Consider the following 21335-nt stretch of genomic DNA (forward strand, 5'->3'; position numbering starts at 1 on the left):
ATAAATCTGAGAGTAAATGTGCTTCTACCTGTTTTCACCTTTTTGTGCACCCACATGGCTGTGTACTAACCAATATGTCCAATAAATCACACGGTCTATTTAATTATCTTTATTACAACAAGAGGACATCTAAATGGCATATCTGACATAAGGTATAACTTCAGGCCAGGTAGCTCTTTGTTTCCTCAAGGCAGATACAACCTTAAATGAGCTGCGATCCCAACTGCCTCAAACAAAACCCCCTGCAGAGCAAAAGAGGTGTTCTCTTTACATCTAGCAAGATGATACATCTTTGATACATACAAGGGCCACTGGGACTTAACTAAACACATCTAAGAGAGCACACTTGAATACAAATATGACTCGAGGAATAGCTTCAGGATGTGAAGAGGTCTCAGTATAGCAGATGACAACAGTCCCTTTAATATGAATTTTCTGTGTTGTTATTCCTCATGTGAGGCAGCCTCCTTCTCATCAGGACACAAGTCTGAAACAGAGGGAGGAAATGAAGTTGACAGTGCATCAGTAAATCAGTAAACACTGCAGAGCAGTGTTGTGTGTAGTGGTGAAGCTAAGAGAGAGACGGCGGTCTGCCTGTTTCTTGAAAACCTCCAGCTGAGAAGCCTCCACTTTCCCAGTCCTCGCTGCGGGACAGGACAGGGAGGGAGAGTGGAGAGTATGTGATACCAATAAACTAGTCAAAACCTACTGTATATCTAATCGAAACAAATTTCTTTTTTTTTTCCACATGGGATTACAAATAAAATGACTCATCTACTGAAATAAGACAATTACAGACAACAGTTAAACTCACTGAAGAGGAAGAGGTTTCTGCCTTTTTTCGTTTCCCCATTGGTCACCATCTCTGACTTGTCTGTCCACAGGATGCAGTCAGGACAGGTCTCCAGGTATTTCCCAACATGGTCACTTGAGGAGGCGTTAAAGTTGACTATTGGACATAAAAATAGGTAGCTGGTTTAAATGTAGAGTTATGTACTTGGGTTATAGCTAATAATTGGGAGTTATCCTGCGTTACAGTACATACAGTAGTAATCTGAGTAGTAGCAATCTAGTGTCTGAGCACATTTTACTTACAAGTAACCATAGTAGAGTTTCCTGCCAAGGTGGTATTAACCTCTGCCTCAATACATTTTCCATTTCTGGTGAAGAAAGGACAGGAGAATCTGAGTGACTGTCACCAGTGTACTAATAACATTTTTTTGGTTATAGTACTGGTTTCTATCAAGCTAGTATTGATTATGTTTGATTATGTACTTTGCCAGAAAATAATTTTTCCAAACATCAGCATTTGTCTTACACTTTGTCTCCCCAGCGCAGGTTCATGGCATCACTGTCGTTTATAGCCGCAAGGTGAATCCAGGAGTTTTCGATGATTTTAAGCCCCTTCAGGAATTCTTCATTGTCTGAGGTCCCAGCATGGAAAATCCATTTCCCATAAATCTAGACAAAGACGCACAAAATTAAAACCAAAATAATTTCCAGGTAAATTTTGACCTAATTGAAAACTTTCTCGGTGCACAGATTTAGTGGCAGAGAACATAAAAATAGCTCTGCATGTACAGTAAGCTTACTTTCTGAGTAATGTACCTACTTAAGTGAAGGCAAGTTAGGGTACGTTTTAAAACAAAGAGAAAACAAACCTCCTTTTATACTGAATGTAAAGGTTGAGGACAACTTACCAGGCTTCGGTCCTGCAGTACCAGAGGTTTAACCAGCTCTTCACAGTTAGGTTCAGAAGATGCAACACTCAGGGTGCAGAGAGCCAGCAGAGCCAACACAAGCTGAACTGCCATAATTAGAAAGTCAGAGACAGTAAGCTGGATGCCACCACAGCAAGAACAGGACAGCACAACTGCAGCTGAGAGGGTGGGTGTGAAGACTTTAAGAGGGGAGGTTACACTGGGGGAGGGGGAGGGAGAGGGAGGGAGAGAGAGAGAGAGAGAGAGAGAGAGAGAGAGAGAGAGAGAGAGAGAGAGAGAGAGAGAGAGAGAGAGAGAGAGAGAGAGAGAGAGAGAGAGAGAGAGAGAGAAAGAGAGAGAGAGAGAGAGCTTTGAGGCCATATGATATAAGATGCAAAGGTCACCAGGCCTTGGATTTCAAAGAAAAGATCTATGTGCACTGTTGACATGAACAGTGTAAATATGAACTTTGTTGAACAGAAAGAAACAGAAACAGAAACAGTTATTCATTATTCAAGACAAGCTGCATGTCTCCCATCATCTGCAGTTGGTCTCCAGTGTGGCTGCCTGCTCTGATGTGGAGGCTCAGTAAATAAGTTGTTTCTCAGTCCTGCAGCAAAGTGGCTGACAGCCATGGTAGTTTCAATGAACCTGGAATCAAGGTCAATTCACAAAAATTGCTTTGACAAGACAGAAAAATCACATTTGCCCTGTTGTCTCTCTATTCTTTTGCCGTCTTCCCATAGAAGAAAGGAGGTGTTAACTGCTGTGCTGTACAATATAGGGAGTGAATTCAACTACAACACCAGGTAATAGATAACGCAACCACCCTCTTCCTCAAGGCGACCATAAAATGACTGATGTCAATGTGTGATCATGCATTAAATGAACTACCAGAGGTGATTTAGTTGTGTAGAGTGCAAACCTGAGCTGAAGACTGACTCACTGGCTCAGTTTCTGCTAAAGGACAACTGTGGAAAAAGGAAGAATTGCTTTTGCAGTTCCATTCCCCGCCTTGCGTGCACACACACTCAAATACACCCACAAACCACCACACCAACCAACCACCCTCCCATGTCCTCACGAAAAGAAAAGCGCCGACACTTTGACTAAGGGAAGAGAAGCTTTATACCAGCATATTCAAAACCCATGTAGTACTTCTCAGTGTATTTACAAAAACATAATACAAGATAAGAATAAAAAAGAGAAAATGAACACATCACAAATGGAGTCCCACATAACTGCAACAAAACAGGAAACATGATCCAATTTACAAATGCATCGTCTTGTATTCCCACTTTATGGCTTCAAACTAACACGAAAACAAACAAAATACCTCTGTTCAGCTGTGATGGGCGCATCACTAGTCCATCCCTCCCTTTTGCTGTTCCTCTCTCTCCAGTTTTTTTTTTTTTTAAATAATAATATCAAATACACATACAAGACAGAGGAGCTACATTTGTGAGCTGTACACTTTGCTGTAAGGGAGGGGAAAGGAGAATGTTCACAGGCATGTCGTCCTTCTATACATAATAATAATACATCTTGGGCAGTGAAAAAGGTTTAAAACATTGATTAAAAACAAGCCTATTTTACCTTTCTATACCAACTAACCTTCCAAATCATACTGAGATCACAGTTTATCCGGATGACAATAATAAATTAAGTGACCAAAGTGGCTGTATAAGTTTGTTATTTACTGGATACCTTCCCTTTTGATCATCTGTCTTGATTTCTTTCCGTCTCTCTCGGAGTTTAACATTTTGTACCCAGAGGGCTGTAGAGCATAATTTCCTGTCTTTTTATTTCATTAGATGTTCTCTCTTATGTTCGTATTCATTTTGCAACTGTGGTTCCAGGGCAAAACCCATCAAATCAGTTTGATCGAGGCTTCAAGAACTAGAGATAAGAGAGGCCATACAACACAGCAAACAAAACCAACAAATTGAATGAAAACAGATTCAATGTCTCCTGTTGCAGAACATGGCTGAAAAAACATAATCTAATCTCTCTCACTCTCTCCGTCTCTCCGTCTTTTGCCCTGTACTTGTGCAGTCAATAGAAAGCACATCTGGAAACCTCTAGATGGTGTCTTAGTATATTATTGATATTGGAGAGTCTCACAGTGGGAGTGCGACAAAGATTATCTGCTGAATATATGAAGATGAATCACTTCATTGTAAGAAAAAGCTGGTCAAAATTTCAGTCTGTACTAGTGGGTGTTAACCTTTGCGCATGGCTTCTTCCCCAGTCTTATCTTACATTCTTAATGCCTTCTCCAGAGAAATTACTGTTAGCATAGTGACTGATCTGGTACGGACCTTGAACAAAGCTCTTTTGCTCATAAACTATTCATTACAATGTGATTTCTAACTCTTTCAGCTTCAGCAAAACTTTCAGCTTGTGCTCAACACTTTGCCATTAACTTCAAAACACAGAGAGAGCAGACTCTGATCTGCACTTGCTTTGTCTCATCAGGCCTTGCAAACATGTTGTGATACAGCTGAGGCAGAGTGAGACATCTCACTTTTTTCCCTCATCTCTGATTCAGATTGGGGCTGGAATTTAAAAAAAGCTTAGATGGCAGGACAGTTGACTCTCAGACCCGTAATATAAAAACAAAATAAAATGTCGGCGGTGGTCTGAAAGAATCAATTCCAGATGAGAACACCCATTTAAAAATACTTGACAAATACCTGTCCAAGTCTCAAATAAGCATCGCAGTACAGTAATTGTGATCGCTCCAATAAGAGGTTGTTGTAGGTGTCATCGTCATCCATTCAGGGACAGAGTAATTTGCTGTCCAGGAAAAAAACCAAAACAAGAAATGGATGGTTGCCATGTTCCATGTGATGTTGTTCAGTCAGACTGAAGTTTTCCATCGATCAAAAACTGTCCATATCTCCTTAAATCCTCGATAATTTAAATTTAGGACAAATAGGGTACTGGCCTTTTCTTCGGGCATCAACTCCATGATATGGTGGAAAACACAGGATCATCTGCCTGTGACCGGAGTGTGTGCACAGTCACATACGCACAGTATGCAAATATACAGAGAGTTTTCCTCCTGGTTGTTTAAATTTGGTTCCTTTGTACAGTCTCATAGTTGCAGAGGAAGAACTGATGGATGTAGTAGAGTCACCACGTAGAACAGGAGAAGAAACAGGAGAGAAGAGACGTAGACAGAAACCAGGAGGGGGAGGAGGAGGAAGGGGCCCGGGGGAACTGTCCTGACTGGGCAGCTGGTAGAGGAAGAGTCACTGGCCTAGATGACATCACGTCCTGTGTCTTTTGCTTTTCGCCGATCCACACCAGCTGACTGACCGACTGACCAACCAGCTTCCAAAGCCTTCACACGCTCATTGTCATGTTTGGAGAATACTGTAGAAATGAACAAAGGAAGCAGAGAGAGATGGGGAGGGGGGAGAAGGGGGAGTGAAGTAAGTGTGTGTGAGAGAAGCACTTCCAAACCAATGCTAATCATATGCTTTAATCAATGACCAGATATTTTGACCAGCGTCAGCAGCTAGTAATCAGTCCAAACTGCTATGGAAAAAAGTCTAAATATTATTTCCAGCAATGTGTGCAGTAGCAACTCTCTCAAGAGTCCAAAGTGCACATAAATATATTTTTTTATCACCGTTTTGTACCATTTGTTGTTTGTAACTTGTAATTTTAAGAAGGTTGTTGTCGCATATCAATGATCCCTGTAACCTCTGTCAATGCAAAAGATGGCAGTAGACTCACGCTCTCATTCTGAAAAGGGTTAAGGAAGTTTCCTCCCATCTCTCCATCCTCTCTGGGAGTCCCCGGCTGGTTACTCATACTTAGGTTACCAGGAGAGTTCTGCAACACACAGCATAAATAGTAGATGTATGTTACTAAAGCTACAATAATCAGATATGCAGTGCTATTACAAACAGGGGTTTTACAGTAGATGAATGCTTTCTGTTACCTTAGGGAGACTGTCTATATCACCAGACCCTGACAGAAGGAATGAAAATGACACAAATAATGATGAGCAAATGAGCTCCAGACTTTCTGGAGTGCAGAGTGTTCAGAATTTATTTGACAATGCCAGATTTGGGACAAACATTACTATTCCAAAACAGAGACTTAGAGTTGATGAAGGCCATGTGACCCACACAGGCTATTTGTTTCTGTACCTAATGATCCATTCATGTGATGGGGCTCCATTCCAGCCATTCCTCCCAATGGACCATCGCCACCCGGACCCATAGGGAACTGAGGAGAACATGAACAGTACACACTAGTATACAGTGGATAGCACAAGTTACACACCCTATCATATTTTGTAGTTTTTATTACCTAGAGGTCTGAAATAACACATTAAGAAAATCAGACTTTTTCCACTTTCATTTGGATGTAGCAATCAGCAAAATTCACAGTGAAAACAAAATGCCTTTCATTGCTGACAATATATTAAAAATAGAAAACCAAAACACCTTGGTTGTGTCAGTGTGCCCACACCCTGCATAACTGAGGGTTGTGTTTGAGTTAAGATTTAGCTAATCCCATTGCAAAGCATGCACAAAGCTAATACACCCACACACACTCTATAACCAGAAACACTCAAATACACTCAGACACAGCAGTATACACACAGAGAGAAAAAGTAATGTTGTCTCACATTTGGCCGGCTTCCGCCTGGGGGGACTGTGTTGATCATAGTGTACATGTTGTCACCAGAGTTGGTGGAATCTGACATAAACAGAATAAGAGGATAAATGTAATTTCACCACAGTGTTCATGGTCATGCAAAACATAACATGAAAACATACATGTAGGCTATACACACACACACACGGCTTACCTGCTGGACTGGGCATTATTGGGGTACCAGGTGGCCCCCCTCCTCCCGGAGGTCCCTGAAATTAAGATTATGACATTGTGAGACAAATTTGTAAAATGAAGCCTGGACAGCAAGCAAATAGAAACAATTAACTCAAAGACACGTACCACATAACTCCCTGGGGATGCAGAAGAGTAGGGGATCTACAAGAAATAGAGAGAGAAATGATGAAAGAATGAAGGATGGTGAACTGTTACACTGGTGGTTTCTGCTTCTTTGTATGGGTACTTACAGAATTGGCGTTTGGAGGATTTGGCCAGGGTCTTCCCCCTCCAGGTCCCCTGGAAAACACACACACACACCCACACACACACACACAAACTTTAGTTTTCTGCTTTTGGCGAGCTTCTTTGTTTCGCAATTCACTGCAGCAGAACTGGCATCAACAAGCCATTCCGTTGCCAGAGAGAGGTGACGGGAACAAGGAGAAGAGAGCAAACTCAAAGGGAAGACAAAATAGAGGGAGGCCAGCTCTCAGCTCCCCTTCTAGGCCTCCGAGAGCCAAGAACATACAGAATGGTAGTAATTAAAAGCTGCATAAAGGGAAGTGGCTGACTGCATCAACTGAAGTGAGTGATTAAGGACATTCGGTTTTTAATGTTGTCCTTCAGAACATGTGGGGTGAAGGAAACGTTGGGAGTTGATTTACATTTTAGAAGTTAGATAGAATACAAAAGAGAGAGAGAGAGAGAGAGAGAGAGAGAGAGAGAGAGAGAGAGAGAGAGAGAGAGAAAGAAAAACATTCCCTATTTTTCTAAACTGCTCAACTAGCCCTATATTCCTCTCTACTCTGTATGCCTGTGTGTGTGTGTGTGTGGCAGTGCATGCATGTGTGTGTAGGTAACACTCACATGTTCATGCCAGGCATCCCAGGACCGACCAGAGCATTGAGCGGTGGTCTCATCCCACCTCCATAGCTCTGAAATGAAAAAAAAACCCCAGACAAAACAGAGGAAGTCAGCAACTCCAATAAACACAACGTACACAAACTGCAAGAGAAGAATACTTTTTTCTCTCTCTCTTTCAAGGCAACTCTTACAAACAAAAAGCAGGGATAGAAAACAGCGAGACGTGCTCAGTTATGTCTACAGGATCCAAGACCTTCAGTCAGACAAAAGCATCCACAGGCCTGCTAATGACCACTGACCACAGAGAAAACCAACTCACCATAACTTCAATCACATGGTGTAAAATATCATTGAAAAATAAGCCAGTCACATACCTGCGGCCCTAGAGGAACCATGCCTCTGGGTGGAGTCATCCGCTGCATGGGCCCTCCCATATTTGGATGTCCTGAAAAATAGAAAACTAGACAAATTACTACCAATCATCACTTTCTTTCAGGACAGTGTACACTCACTATCCACTTTATTACTGCAGGTACATCTAGCTAGTGCCGGGTAGGAACCCTGTTGCCTCCAGAACAGCTTGGATTCTTCATGGTGTGGATTCAACAAGGTGCAAAATTTCCTCAGGGATCTTGGTCTATGCGGACTCGATAGCGTCACACAGTTCCTGCAGATTATTAGCAACGCAGTCATGCTGTGAACATCCCGTTACACCTCATCCTAAATGTGCTCTATTGGGTTGAGATCTGGGGACGATGGCGCATTATCCTGCTGGAAGTATCCATTTGGAAAAGGGTACGCTGTAGTCATGAAGGGACGCACCATGTCCACAACCATGTTTACGTTCGCTGTAGTGTTCAAACGATGCTCCATTGGTACTCGGCCCGAATGAATGCCAAGAAACCATTTCCCTCACCATTACACCCTCATCACCAGTCTGTCCCATTGACTCCAACCAGGACGGATCCATAGAATCATGCTGTTAACACCAAATTAAGACCCTGCCATCAGCATGTCCCAACAGAAACCAGGATTCATCAGACCAGGCGACGTTTTTCCACTCTTCAGTCGTCCATTTTGGTGATCACATGCCCACTGCTGCCTTATGTTCTTGCTGACCTCTCTCATCAACAAAGCGTTTTTTGCTGAGTGGATGATTTTTGGTTTATTGTACCATTCTCTGTAAACTGTAGACACTGTAGTGTGCCAAAATCCCAGGAGGACAGCCAATACTGAGAAGCTGGAACCGGTGTGCCTGGCTCCAAAATCAGACCAGGTTCAAAGTCGCTTCAGTGACACATCTTGCCCATTCTAATATTTAGTCAAACAGTAACTGAAGCTCATCCTGTATGCATGCTTTATACTAATTAATTCATGACACATTGTCTGGAGGAACGAGCAGTTTGTGTAAACAGAGGTGTACCTACTGTAATAAAGTGGATGCTGAGTGTACTGTATGTACTGTACTGTATGTGTGTGTGTGCGTGCCTGTGTGTCTGTGTATACCTTGCTGTCTTGTGGGGTCCATCCCGCTGGGTAACATAGGCTGGCTGCCAGGAACTCCTCCAAGTCCCTATAAAAGGGGAGAAGATCCATCATCTGCACCATCATCTTCCTCCTCTTTATCACCAACATTATTGTCACACAGTTTCTCTCCATTTCTACTCTCCACTCTTCCCCTGTGCGGCCTGCAGGTGTCACTGTGGCTCTTACCTGATTGGGTAATCTGAGGGGTGGTCTGGGTCCTCCAGGGTATCGAGGTGACATGAACGGCTGACAAAACAAGCATAAATACATGTGTCATCAAGCACTCGGGTTTAGAAATAGACAACGTCTATCACATGTACAACAAACACTCCTGGATGCTTAATTTTGAGCCTCAGAGCCTCAAGACGGTTCTTGTCATCTGTTACAGCCTCAGTAACAAAACACTACTTTTTCAGCTTTGAAAGAAAATGTATAGAAAATAATAATATCTAGATACTTCAAATTTGGATTTGGACAAAAATGTTTAAATAATTTACTGTTTTGGAATGAAGTCACTTTGTGTTAGGGTTGCCAAGTCAGGAGAAAAATTTCTCTCATTCTTTTATAACCCTTCCAGTGTGGTTTACACTTCTAAAATCAACCTCTGTGAAAATGAATGATATTGATATTTTTTCACTCGACAAACAGGAAAACAACCAGATATACTGTGTGTGTCTCATGCTGATTTTTGGGCTCGTTTTCCTTTAACAAGAGTGGATCGAAAGTTCCATGACAGCGGAGTGGGGAAGCTGACCGCGCTTTCATTGGATGGGACTGATGGAAAAAGAGACGTGTGACGAAGGACGAGGTTTGTTAATCATGATGTCAGCGCATGTGTCAACAGTCTGGAGTTTGGCAGCATGTGTGAAAAGCGCTTTTGCTGCTATGAGCGGGCTTTCACTTGTCCTCACCACAGACAGTAGCAATGCTGTTGCTATGTCTGCTGAACTAATGCACTGTGGTTATAATTTCCTTTGAAAATCCAGCCTGCAGGCATGGAGAAGTAATACTGTAACTAGCCACTAGAGAGCAATGGCCCACTAGTTTTGACGGTGAGTCGGGGTCTCGTCTTAAAATCCCCCTACTCTTCATCTTCCAGCTGTGCTAGAAGATCCATCATCAAAGGGAAAACAGCTATGATATTTCACGACTATTTAAGTACTATAATACTTCAAAACCTTATTACTTTATGAACAAGTCAATGCAAATTAATGGATAAAGGGGATTGGGAATGAGTGAGTGAGTGGATGAATAAATGAATGAAACAATGAATGATGGATGGATTGATGGATGGATGGACAAATTATGGATGGGTGGATGGATGGATGAATGGATGAGCAGTGATCGGGGTAAATGAACATGATTTATAGAGCTAATTTTGTGAAATGAAAACTCCTGAGCATGATTTAACTGAATATGACTATGTGGGCATGAGTGTGCATTGACTGTGTGCTCCTTCATTTTTTCCAATAAAACACAGTTAATTGCAAAATTCAGCTCTGCAGATATTCTCTGATTCTGCTCACATGCTTGGCATTTTCTGCAATCTGAGCGAGGGACCGGTGATTGTTGTGTTTCTTTAGTTGATAGGCCTTGACACGACATCATCTTCAAAGAACAATTGATCTTCAGAAGGGGATGGTCAGGGGTAACATGGAAAAGGGTGTTTGGACTCAAGTTTGAGTTTTTTTGAAAGCTGAGCTGAGAAATGACCATGAAGGCTATTGATCTGTGTGTCAGGCGGGAGCTACTGAGTTTGACTGATAATGACGGCTAATCAATCTGCAGCTAGCCCAGTCCTTCTGATGGAGAACAGAGATCATCTGGGGCCAAGCTGTGTGTGTGACTTAGTCTGTGAGAGATTTCTTTCTCTGTCTGTCTGTTTCCTCTCTCTCTGTCTGTCACAAACACACACACACACACACACACACACACACACACAGTTGAGTGCACTTTATACACACATATTTAAAAACACATTATATTGCATACAGTCGTTCAAAACCCTCTAGAATGACAGAGTGAGTTCTTTGCAGGATAGAGGTGCGGTGTGTAGCCACTCGTTTGCTCTAGTGCCTCTGATCTTCACTAATTAGATACTCAGACATACACACACACACACACACACACACACACACACACACACACACACACGATAACACACCAGCAGCTCTTTCACTCAGATAACTCCTGCAATGACACAGAATAAGGCCTAGGTGACACAAGCTCCTCGATGAAATATGTGCGATAATTTAACCTGTGCCCCTTTTTTCTAATATGCGTAAGTGGCCCAAAGACTCCCCTCTTTTCCCTGTGTGTGTGTGTGTGTGTGTGTGTGTGTGTGTGTGTATACCTGAAAGAATCCTGGAGGGACTGGCCCCACCGGCATGCCTTCTCCCGGGGGAAGGTTCCCAAGGACAGGGCTGGGAGCTGCTGCTGCACTCTACAAGATACACACACACACAGAAATAGATAGAGACAGATGGAAACAGAGTTAAAACTCGAAGCCCAAACTCAGACTGAACACCTAATCTTTGTACAGTCAGCGTCCACAATACCACACATCTCCTGAACCTGCCACAAATGAAAGAACACTGGGAGAGTCGTGAAAAAAAAAAAGATAAATAAATCAGCAATCCCCTGGTCTCCCCCCCCCCCCCCTCTCTCTCTCTCCCCCCTCCCTCTCTCTGTGGGATATTTCCTGTTTCTGCAGATGCCCTGGCATGCCGGCCCAGGACAGGTTATTTTTATACCTTGTTTTTTTGTTGTGCTTGTCCCAGACGGGCGGCGCTGGCACATTTCAGCACTGCCTCTGTCTGCTTCCTGTGGCATTGTGCTACTGTAACTAACCAGGAGTTGCCTCCCACAGCACCAGCCTCATCCTCACCCACCATGACATACATAGACAGTATGCAGTGGGTGAGAGTGAGTGAGTGGCTGCATGCATGTGTGTGTGTACATACATACAGTATTTTACATATGATAATGAGTGTAAGCATAAAGCTAGCATATGTGTCTGTGTGTACTTTTTTCAGTATCTGCCCACTCTCTGTTCTATTCCGCTGATCTCTCTATCTCTCCCGCTCTCCCTCCTTCTCTCTCGCTCTCTTTCTCTCTCTCTATCTCTCCCTCTCTCTCTTTCTCGCTCCTTCTGATGGCATCGGCTGGGCGTAAAGAGCTCCGGTGAAATTCACCCACAGTCTCTGAAGTTTCCGCCGGCTGACTTTTTAGGTCAGACTGGAACAAGGTTCAATCAGAGCCGAGATAAAAGCGGCCTGACGACACTCCTGTATCCTCCTGCGCTCCGCCCCGCCACCCTCGCTATTCCCCCGTCCCGTTCCTCCCTCATATCTCCCGATCGCCAACGCTGGGGAACAGAGCGCAGGACGCAGCACAGCCTTTTGATTCCATATTCTGCTGCTCCTCAAACGGAGCCTGCATTTGTCTCAGCAGATGAACGTACAGATGGACACAGATGGATATTGTATCTCCATGGTTCAGTGGTGAGAGACTGGATTTGGAGTGTGTGTGTGTGTGTGTATGTGTGTGTGTGTGTGTGTGTGTATATGTGTGTGTGTGTGTGTGCACATGTGCAAGTGTGTGTTGTTGTGATTTTCGGAGGTTTTTTTTTTCTTTTCCCTCTTCCTCCTCGCACCCGGGATTACCCAGAATGCCTCTTACTCACTGGCAGCCTGGAGGTCTGCTGAGTTTGCCTTCGCACAGACAGAGAAAGAGAGAGAGAGAGAGAGAGAGAGAGAGAGAGAGAGAGGGAGGGAGCGAGTGAGAGAGAGAGTGAGAGAGAGGAGAAAAGAGGACAAAGCAGAGATTATGTTTGTGTTTGTGTGTGTGTGTGTGTGCGTGCGTGCATGTGAGTGCAAGTGCCTGAGAGTGTACTGTATGTTTGTTTGTGTGAGAGAGAGAAGGAGAACAGGGGGAGGAAAAATCTACCTGACCTGCTGACAAAGCAGCATTTTCCAAATAAAGCAACAAGAAAAAAATAAATAAATACCACACACCAGGATATCTACCTGCCTCGATACCAGCACGACCCTCCATCTACAGAACACAACAACAACAACACCAACCGGCAACAACACTAACATCTCTGGAACTTGCTTGATTCTGACAAACCAGATTGATTTAAACCTTAAAGCAAAGTGGACTGAAAGCAACACAGAGCAGAACAGGAGAGCTGAATGTTTGGAGTCAAGGCTTGCATGGCTATGCTTGTGTTAAATATGTACAATAACACATATAACTCTGTTCTCAGAAGGGATAGGAATTGTTAACTGGGACAAGATCAATCAGTGTACGACTGCTCATAAGGCAGTTATCAGCAAAAATACATACAGTGCATCAAAACGTTGGCTAGATATCGTGGTTGTTAGAGGGTTTACAAATAAAAGGCCCAGTGCAGAACAGAGTTGCACTGAAATGAGCAACACTGAGCGACTAGACAGGATGGCTGATATAGCAATCGTTTAAGTCTCATTGTGTTTACATGCTTGCTGCACTCCTGCTGCAATGCTGCTCCACACAGAATAAGAATATTTGGACAGTCCTGTCATACTAATGCAGGGCAGATGCAGAGTGAGGAACCTCTACAATAGCTACATGTATGTAATATGTAACAACACTGGTCCCGTGGCTGGTATAGGTGCAACAATGCTGGGTCAGGACTATATCATATAAATTACTATATGGGTTGAATGTGGAGCTAACACTGGAATTAAAGTGTAGACGAGGGCCTGGGAGCTATTTCCTAATCAACTACGGAGAATAGCATCTGTAAGGTCAATCCAATTGCACTGATGGGCATTATAACGAGCTGGCCAGGTCGTTCCAAGTGTTGGGGCAAACACTAGATAAAGGTTAAGGATTTGTAGACTCATAAGACCTGCTATCTCGACAAACTGGGAAGGGATGGTGTTTTTTTTCAATAGCAAAAAACTGCCCACTAATCTCTTGGTTATACCAATTTCCTTTATCTCCTGACTTGTGGCTATGATACCAAATTAGTGAAAACATTTAATGCTCATTCCACTCTTAATACTGCACTCTTAATAGATAACTGCCAGCAATAGTGAAATCAAACATGCTGATGTGCCAAGTCCATAACAGAGCTGGAGTTACGCAAGGTTTACCAGAGTCATTCAAAAAGAATGCAGTCACTCACAGCTACTGATAATCTTGTTGACTTTAACACTGCCAGGGTTTCACCTGATGCAATGTGACCAGATCACTGTGGTACTATTGGATTATGTAAGATACAACAGCGTAGTGAACATGAAGATTGTGTTGACTGTTGGTTGTCATACTTTTTTAAACAAATTACTCAGATTAAATGCAGTCAAAGGACTCACTGAATTCCTGTTAGGCAGTTCTGTTCTAATACTGATATGCAGCCAAGCCCTGCTTATTCCAGCACTTAACCTTTTCAAACACAAAAAGCACACAGTATTATACACTGATAATGAGTCTATCATTTACACTTCTCACACACCAATGTTTACACTTTTATGACAATGCTGAAAGAGAGGAACAATGAGATATTCAGCTGGTGGCTATATACGTGTGTGTGTGTGTGAGTGTAATACTAATACAACACACATACAGTATTTTAGTTATCTCCCTCTAGATTGTAACATATCATAGTGGATCATAGCTGATCAATGTAGGCCTGTCAGAGGCAAGCATCACAGCTGATGTTTATGTTCCTGCACTTCACCTGGCGGAGTTGTATGGTTTTATTTTGCGAATTAATTATAAGGCCCAGATCGCTATTTATTCTCCATCTGGAGGGATAAAGCTCATTATCACCATCACTATCATCATCTCACAAATCAAATATTCAGTTGGGAAGGGAAAAATAGAAAGATAGCTAACAGAGCATCATAGCATCAGGAGACAAATAACCATAAGAGAAAAATAAAACACACCAAAAGGAAAGTTAGGATCGTGGTGAAACATTGTTGTATGTTTTAGATCAAATGACAGTGAACTATAGTACAGGGTCATGGATCTGTAGCAGCTGACACGAGGCAGGGACCACTGTGAAAAACAGAGAATGATATTGTGGTTGATTTCAGATTATTATTATTGTATTATTGGTGACAATGTACCATAATCCCCACATATCTATTGGAGTTGTGGCCGGAAGGTGTTTGTGATGAAACTTGAGGCAGTGGAAAGGCTCCTGCCGCCCTCACAGGAACACCTGCACCTCCTGGCAAACTCATTTGTTGTATAAATTATTCAAGCCGCCACCCTCCAGGAGAGAGCAATACCAGGCAAACACACCAGACGTACACTACATTTCACTACAACATCACCGAGTTTACACCGCTCTACCCTCCACAAGAGGAGGAATCACAAGTCCAAAATGGGATTTAAATGGGTCCCGGAGGTGAGCAGATCAATCAAGCTTTATTTATATATTACATATCATACAAACTAATGCAATGCACTTCACATTAAAATTAATAAAATAAAATATGGTTAAGGATACGTAAAAATTAAAGAATACTGATAAAAATAATAAAATGCAGATTAAAAAATAGAGCAAGCAATAAGAAATCAAAATAAGAGAACTCAAATTCAAAGTTCTAAGTTCTAAGAACAAGTTCTAAGATGTACCTGCTTAGCAATGCTAAACAGGTACATCTTTCATTTAAAAATGCTGTTTGAGCTAGATCAGTGTCTGAGACATGCCTGTCCAAAAAATTCTGAGTCAACAACAGCTTCTGGTAGGTGGGGATGTGCCGGTAAAGAAAAAAGTCTGCTGAACTTTTTCTATGGTATACAGTAGCATTGCCAAGGACTAGGAAAGATGGTCAAACTGTGTGGTAAAATCATACGACAACATCAAAAGGACCTGGCTCACTGGACTACTTGCACTAGGTCTGATCATCATACCCTCTTCTCACCCACTAAATCAGGAGTTTGATGTCATGTTGTGCGAGCGCAGGTTCAGATGTGCTAGGACTAAAACAAAGAGGGGCATGACCTCATTTATTCCTTCAGCCATCGCTGAGCTGAACAGACTGTTTCATTGGCTTGGATCATGTGTACAATCTCTCTTTACTGATATTACACTACCATGGCGCTTTACCTTATCAAGTATACTTTGTTTTATGGGATAATTGTGGAATGATTGCTGAGGTGAGAGTTAACTGGGTCTCCTGTCTGTTGATTATAATTGTGTTAACTGTGCTGCACAAAAAATTTTAAACATTAAAGTTTTCTAATCTAAAAAAAACTTGACAGTGGATCAAAAACAGCCGGTGTGAAGTGTTCAAAACATTCTGTGCTTTGCGGTATAAAATGCACAAATTTGTTGACGAAATTGTAGATAGTTAAATCTAGTGTGATTCCACTACACCACTCCACCTGACAACCTAACCATACTTTCTCTGTTCTTCTCTTATCCCCACTGGATTTACACACTGCACTAAACCCCACCAGACTAAAGGGCTCGGTAATACTTAACACAATAACTCACAGACTCTTTTCATCGGTGCCTGTTTACTGATTGTGTGTTCCTATATGTGTGTAATCATGCTTATGTGTGTGTGTAAAGGTGGGGTGTCATCTTCATTCAATACTCCAGAGACTGAGAGACACTCAGAGATGCGTGAGTGGAATCTGAAAAGGCTGTCTTGTGTCTATTCTCTCTCTCTCCCTCTGTCTCTCTCTCTCTTGCTCTCTCTCTCTCTCTCTCACACACTGTCTCAAGCTGGATCAGTCGCTGTCTATTTTCGCTGTCTATGCTTCTCACACAAATCAGCTGTGTCTCATTTTGCTTGCATCTATACACCACCCTAACTTTGGGTCTTTATCACACTGCTGTAATTAGACTTAAACTACTTCTCTGTCTAAATATTTTATGCTAAACAACTGGTTGGAAAACAATGGGCGATTACATGACTGAATGCTTGCTATTGGGATTCGATTGCAGTGGAAAGTGAGAGAAATAGGAGCAGTGAGAGTAGAGGAAGAGGGAAAAGTACGGCAGAGCGAGGAAAAAGGTATAATATATATATATATATATATATATATATTAATATAAAAGGTCAGAAATCTCTCATAAGTTGGCAGCCTTTGGAGAGCGGTTGGGTGGGGGCACTAGTGGGGTGTGGAGGGGTTCTGCCACTGAGTCTCAAGGCCACCCCGATTACAACAGGATATACAAATGACACACCACACAGGAAGGAACCCCGTCCCTCCTCCCTCTCCCTTTTCCCCACTCCCTCCATCCTCTCAAATGCCATTAGTACACTTCCTGAACAAGGGAGGGGGGGAAATGGAAAGAAGAGATGCTACCACTCTGCATGAAACGTACACACACACACACACACACACACACACACTCCAAACACACAGTGACAAGCAACAACACACATGCACATACTGTACGCACATGCGAGCATGAGGGAGGAAAACGCAGTAAGAGGGTGATTTCTCTTACTATGTGAGTTGAATATAACTGTAACTTTGTAGTCTGTCTATAATTGTTACTGTCAATAGTGTAGCTATATGACTGAGAGACTTTAGCAACACGAGAGAGGAGAGACCGGGAAAGAGAGAGAGGGAGAGAGGAAAGTGTGTGCTGCTGGTTTGAGCCGAGAATGGGTGTGCTCTGCTTTTAACCATGTATTATTCACAGTCTCCCGTGGCGACCAGAGACAGTTCAGCACGCTCCACTGTCCAATCCCCAGCCAAACTCACTTTTCAATTTCAAGGCAGATAGGCTTAAAATCACCCTCTGGCATTCACAGCTCTCCTTCCTACCAAAAGATGCCATATATTCATGCTACACACCAGTAAAACACAGCAGTGAGTGTGTGTGTGTGTGGGGGGGGGGGGGAGCACGGATATTTCGTGACGGAACGTGTTCCCTCCTACGTGCGCTTCCTCCCAGATCTCTGCTGTTTAGCAAAAATATCCGGTGCAGTCCAAGCCGCCAAGAATAAACATCTATTAGCCACGTACATCCACACAACGCCTTTCTCCGTTTCTGTTTGTTAACACCGGAGAAACCCGGAGTGCTTCAGCAGAAGAGAGAGAGAGAGAGAGAGAGAGAGAGAGAGAGAGAGAGAGAGTGGAGTTGAAGGTGGAGGAAAACTGTTTCAACCGGCTCGATAAGTCTCTTTGACTCTCAACAGACACAATCTCCGTCTTTCTCCATCTTTTCACTCTTCCTCACCTTCAGCAGCACATTATCCTGTACAGCAGAATTCCCACCAGCACCCAGACGCTCTCCGGTGTGCCATTACGGCTGATTATCCTCGTATCGCAGCCGTAATGACAGTACAATACTCATCTACCTGGTCTCGCTGGCTGATTACAGGTAGGGTGATATCGGCTGCACAGTTGCACACAACAGCGACGGGGACCACTGCCCGCGTTTCCTTTATCACTGATGTCATTATCGACCCTCGTAAACATGTCTGGCCTGTGTGAAGCTGCCAGGAGTTGTATAATATGTGAGGTGGAGCTGTGGAGCTGATGCGGTGTCAGATACACACACACACACACACAGATTTACACAGCTGTAAATGATAGTCACTTTGGAGCGGGGGAGCCACACTCCTCCCACCACTATCTCGCTCGGTTCAACGACACTGGAGGAGATAAGGGAGATGGACCGAACAGAGGAGAGGAAAGGGTAGAGAGACACTACACTACCGCCGAGGCAGATTTAAAAGCCACATCTTGAGATGAAGGGGAGATTCTGTCACGGGCAGCGAGATGGTTTTGTGTATCTGGCAGGTCGATAGAAAGACTTACAGAATATCGATCCAGCTAGAATCCAGGGATTGTGTGATCTATATATATACCATTGAATTGATCCGTTTCTTTTATCATATATCATGTTGCAGTTGCGGAGATAGAGGAACGGACTGGAGCAGGGGAATTAGCAGAACTGTTGACACCACCCTTGCTGAAGCCTCATCAGCCCCGGCCACAGGGAGAGCGAGTGAGAAGCCACATTTGGTGACTCGTCTTGCAGCCCCTCTAGTGCTAGGAGGCCAGACACAGGAGACAGCACAAGATAAGGATATGGGTGTCTACAACAGCAAAACAACCACTGGGGTTAGTTGGGGTCAAAGAGATAACGCGCCAGCCTGATCCTTTCAGCGTTCTCGCCCTGCCCTCCTTCTGCTCTCACTCTGTAGCCTCGCCACAGCTCTTAGGGCTCAGTCTCTGGATCACTGTCTATATGAGAGCACAAACATCAACACTCAAGACCACTGGAGACATGTAACATGCGCTCCCGACTCACCCCTTCATCCTTAAAATCAATAACAATAACTGCAGAAAACAAAAACAAAACTGTATTTTTTTGTTTTCTGTCAAACAGAAATTATTCTTCCTCAACCCACAGCTCTGTTGGAGCCTGTCCCCATTCTTCTACCTCCTCGTCTTCCTCTGCCCCAACTTCACCTCTCCTCTCCGCTCCCCACCGTGCCCTCCTCTTCACCCCTGGCCACCGCAGAGCAGCTGGGCGCGCATATGTCAACATGACATAAACACGCCTGCTCGGCATGTCCAAACACGCATGTGACATGACTCAGCGCAACACGCCAGCGGAAAACACGCGCTCCCTCAGAGACACTTTACAAGAAGGACGAGCGCGACAGGCCAGGAAGAGAGGAAGGAAGAGGAATGCAGAGAGAGAGAGAGAGAGAGAGAGAGAACAAGGGCAGAGATAAGCAGAGAGAACGGACGAGGGCAAAACGGCTGACGAACAAGAAAGAGGAAGAAGCTGCGAAGAACTGCAGAGTGTGAGGTGGAAAGGCAGGCGAGGGAAGACGGGGAGAAAGAGAGCTAACGATTGCAATGTTCTTCTAAGGAAACGTGTGGTATCACAGAAAAGTATAAGCAGCCCAGCATACAATAAACACCGAAATGTCTCTTGTTTTTAACTGCTGAAGTCATGACAACCGTTTCTGTTCCATCTCGGCTCAATCTATGGAAGTTCCCGTTCCCTCTCTCCCTTCACTCCCTCTCCGCTCGGCTCACTCTTCATTGCCATGGCAATGATGTTACAGTGAGTCACCTCCACATCTCCCTCCTCCTCAGCACCGCCAAGAAACGAGAGAGAGAGAGAGAGAGAGAGAGAGAGAGAGAGAGAGAGAGAGAGAGAGAGAGAGAGAGAGAGAGAGAGAGAGAGAGAGAGAGAGAGAGAGAGAGAGAGAGAGAGAGAGAGAGAGAGAGAGAGAGAGAGAGAGAGAGAGAGAGAGAGGAGTAGCGGAGAAAGGGCTCTGTTTCCCTGGAAACAGACTGGGGGTCTCCCCAACCCCCATTGGTTCTCAACTGGGTGGAATCAGCTTGTTACCCACAATGCTTGGAGCCAACAGAGTCTCTGTTTCTAGGTTGTCTCTGTCCTCTCTCTCATGCTCTTTCTCCATCTCTTTCCCACACACACACACACACACACACACAAGTTCCTCCATAAAAAAAGAGGTCTGGTAGTTCTGTACTGGGGTGAGGTCGCAGTTCCTGGTAGGGAATCACGCCATCCATCCTCAAGTTTAACCTATGCAAATGCTAATCACCATTCACATAATAATAACTTGGTGATCAACCTCCATCGGTTTATTATGAAACATCCTCAGGGATTTAACAAAATCGATGGCTTGTATCGTAACGCTCTCAAAAGTTGCTAACAATTTATTCTTCTTGGCGCACCAAGCTTTCACCTCTGCATCCAAGGTGTCAAACCAGCAGGACTTTTTCTGGTCAGCGCTGTTCAATACAAGTCCTCATGGTAGAACAGAAGTAGAAGAGCAGAAAGTGGCAAGCTTTAACATCTCAAACTTTAAGATTTCTACAGTATCACAAAGGTTCAGTCCCACAAAGAAAAATAGTAAGAATATACTGCAGTAATTTGAAGGTCATGAATGAAGTAAATGAGATTTATCCAAACATATTCAGTTACAGCTCACAAATGTAATATCAAAATAGGTTTATAATTTTTAGAAAATCTACTGCAAAGTGGAATTTACAGCACAATTTGGCTGAGTTTTGTAGTTCATATGATCCTTGGTCTAATATTTCAATGTATTTCTTCAGAGCTCAAGGATTTTTAGTAAAGGAATTTCTACTGTGAATGAATTTAATTAAACGTCTAGAAATGCATAGTGACAAATCTTTACCCATCCTCCTGTCTTTAGTATCAAAATCTGCAAATTTGAGATGGAGGGTGTTGATTCCTTGAGTGGTCAGATTTCATGGTAAAGAAGCTGCTGCACTTATCACAGACAAAATAATCTCATGGCTCTCCCACTCAGTTCAGATGCTGCAGAGCTCGGCTGCGTGGATGCCTAGGGAGATGGCATTTCGTTAAAAAACTCAGCAGTAAGATTATTGGTTCCCAGCAGT

General features: G+C 43.4%; 1 protein-coding gene across 1 annotated transcript in view; it reads right to left on the minus strand.

Annotated features, from left to right (window-relative positions):
• Positions 1–4892: 4892 nt before the first annotated feature.
• LOC139661454 (single-stranded DNA-binding protein 2-like) overlaps positions 4893–21335 on the minus strand; it is a 51501-nt gene continuing 35058 nt past the window's right edge. The window contains 13 exon segments of the mRNA XM_071539880.1: positions 4893–5081; positions 5448–5546; positions 5656–5684; positions 5867–5945; positions 6352–6422; positions 6535–6589; positions 6681–6716; positions 6806–6854; positions 7425–7492; positions 7796–7866; positions 8928–8994; positions 9135–9194; positions 11302–11391. Coding sequence (XP_071395981.1) covers positions 5052–5081; positions 5448–5546; positions 5656–5684; positions 5867–5945; positions 6352–6422; positions 6535–6589; positions 6681–6716; positions 6806–6854; positions 7425–7492; positions 7796–7866; positions 8928–8994; positions 9135–9194; positions 11302–11391 — 804 coding nt within the window. The 3' untranslated portion in view covers positions 4893–5051.

The sequence above is a fragment of the Centroberyx affinis genome, unplaced genomic scaffold (genome assembly GCF_046629955.1).
Source record: "Centroberyx affinis isolate AG114_WGS23_722 - 3 ecotype Tasmania unplaced genomic scaffold, CSIRO-AGI_Caff_v1 ptg003531l_1, whole genome shotgun sequence".
Lineage (NCBI taxonomy): Eukaryota > Metazoa > Chordata > Actinopteri > Beryciformes > Berycidae > Centroberyx > Centroberyx affinis.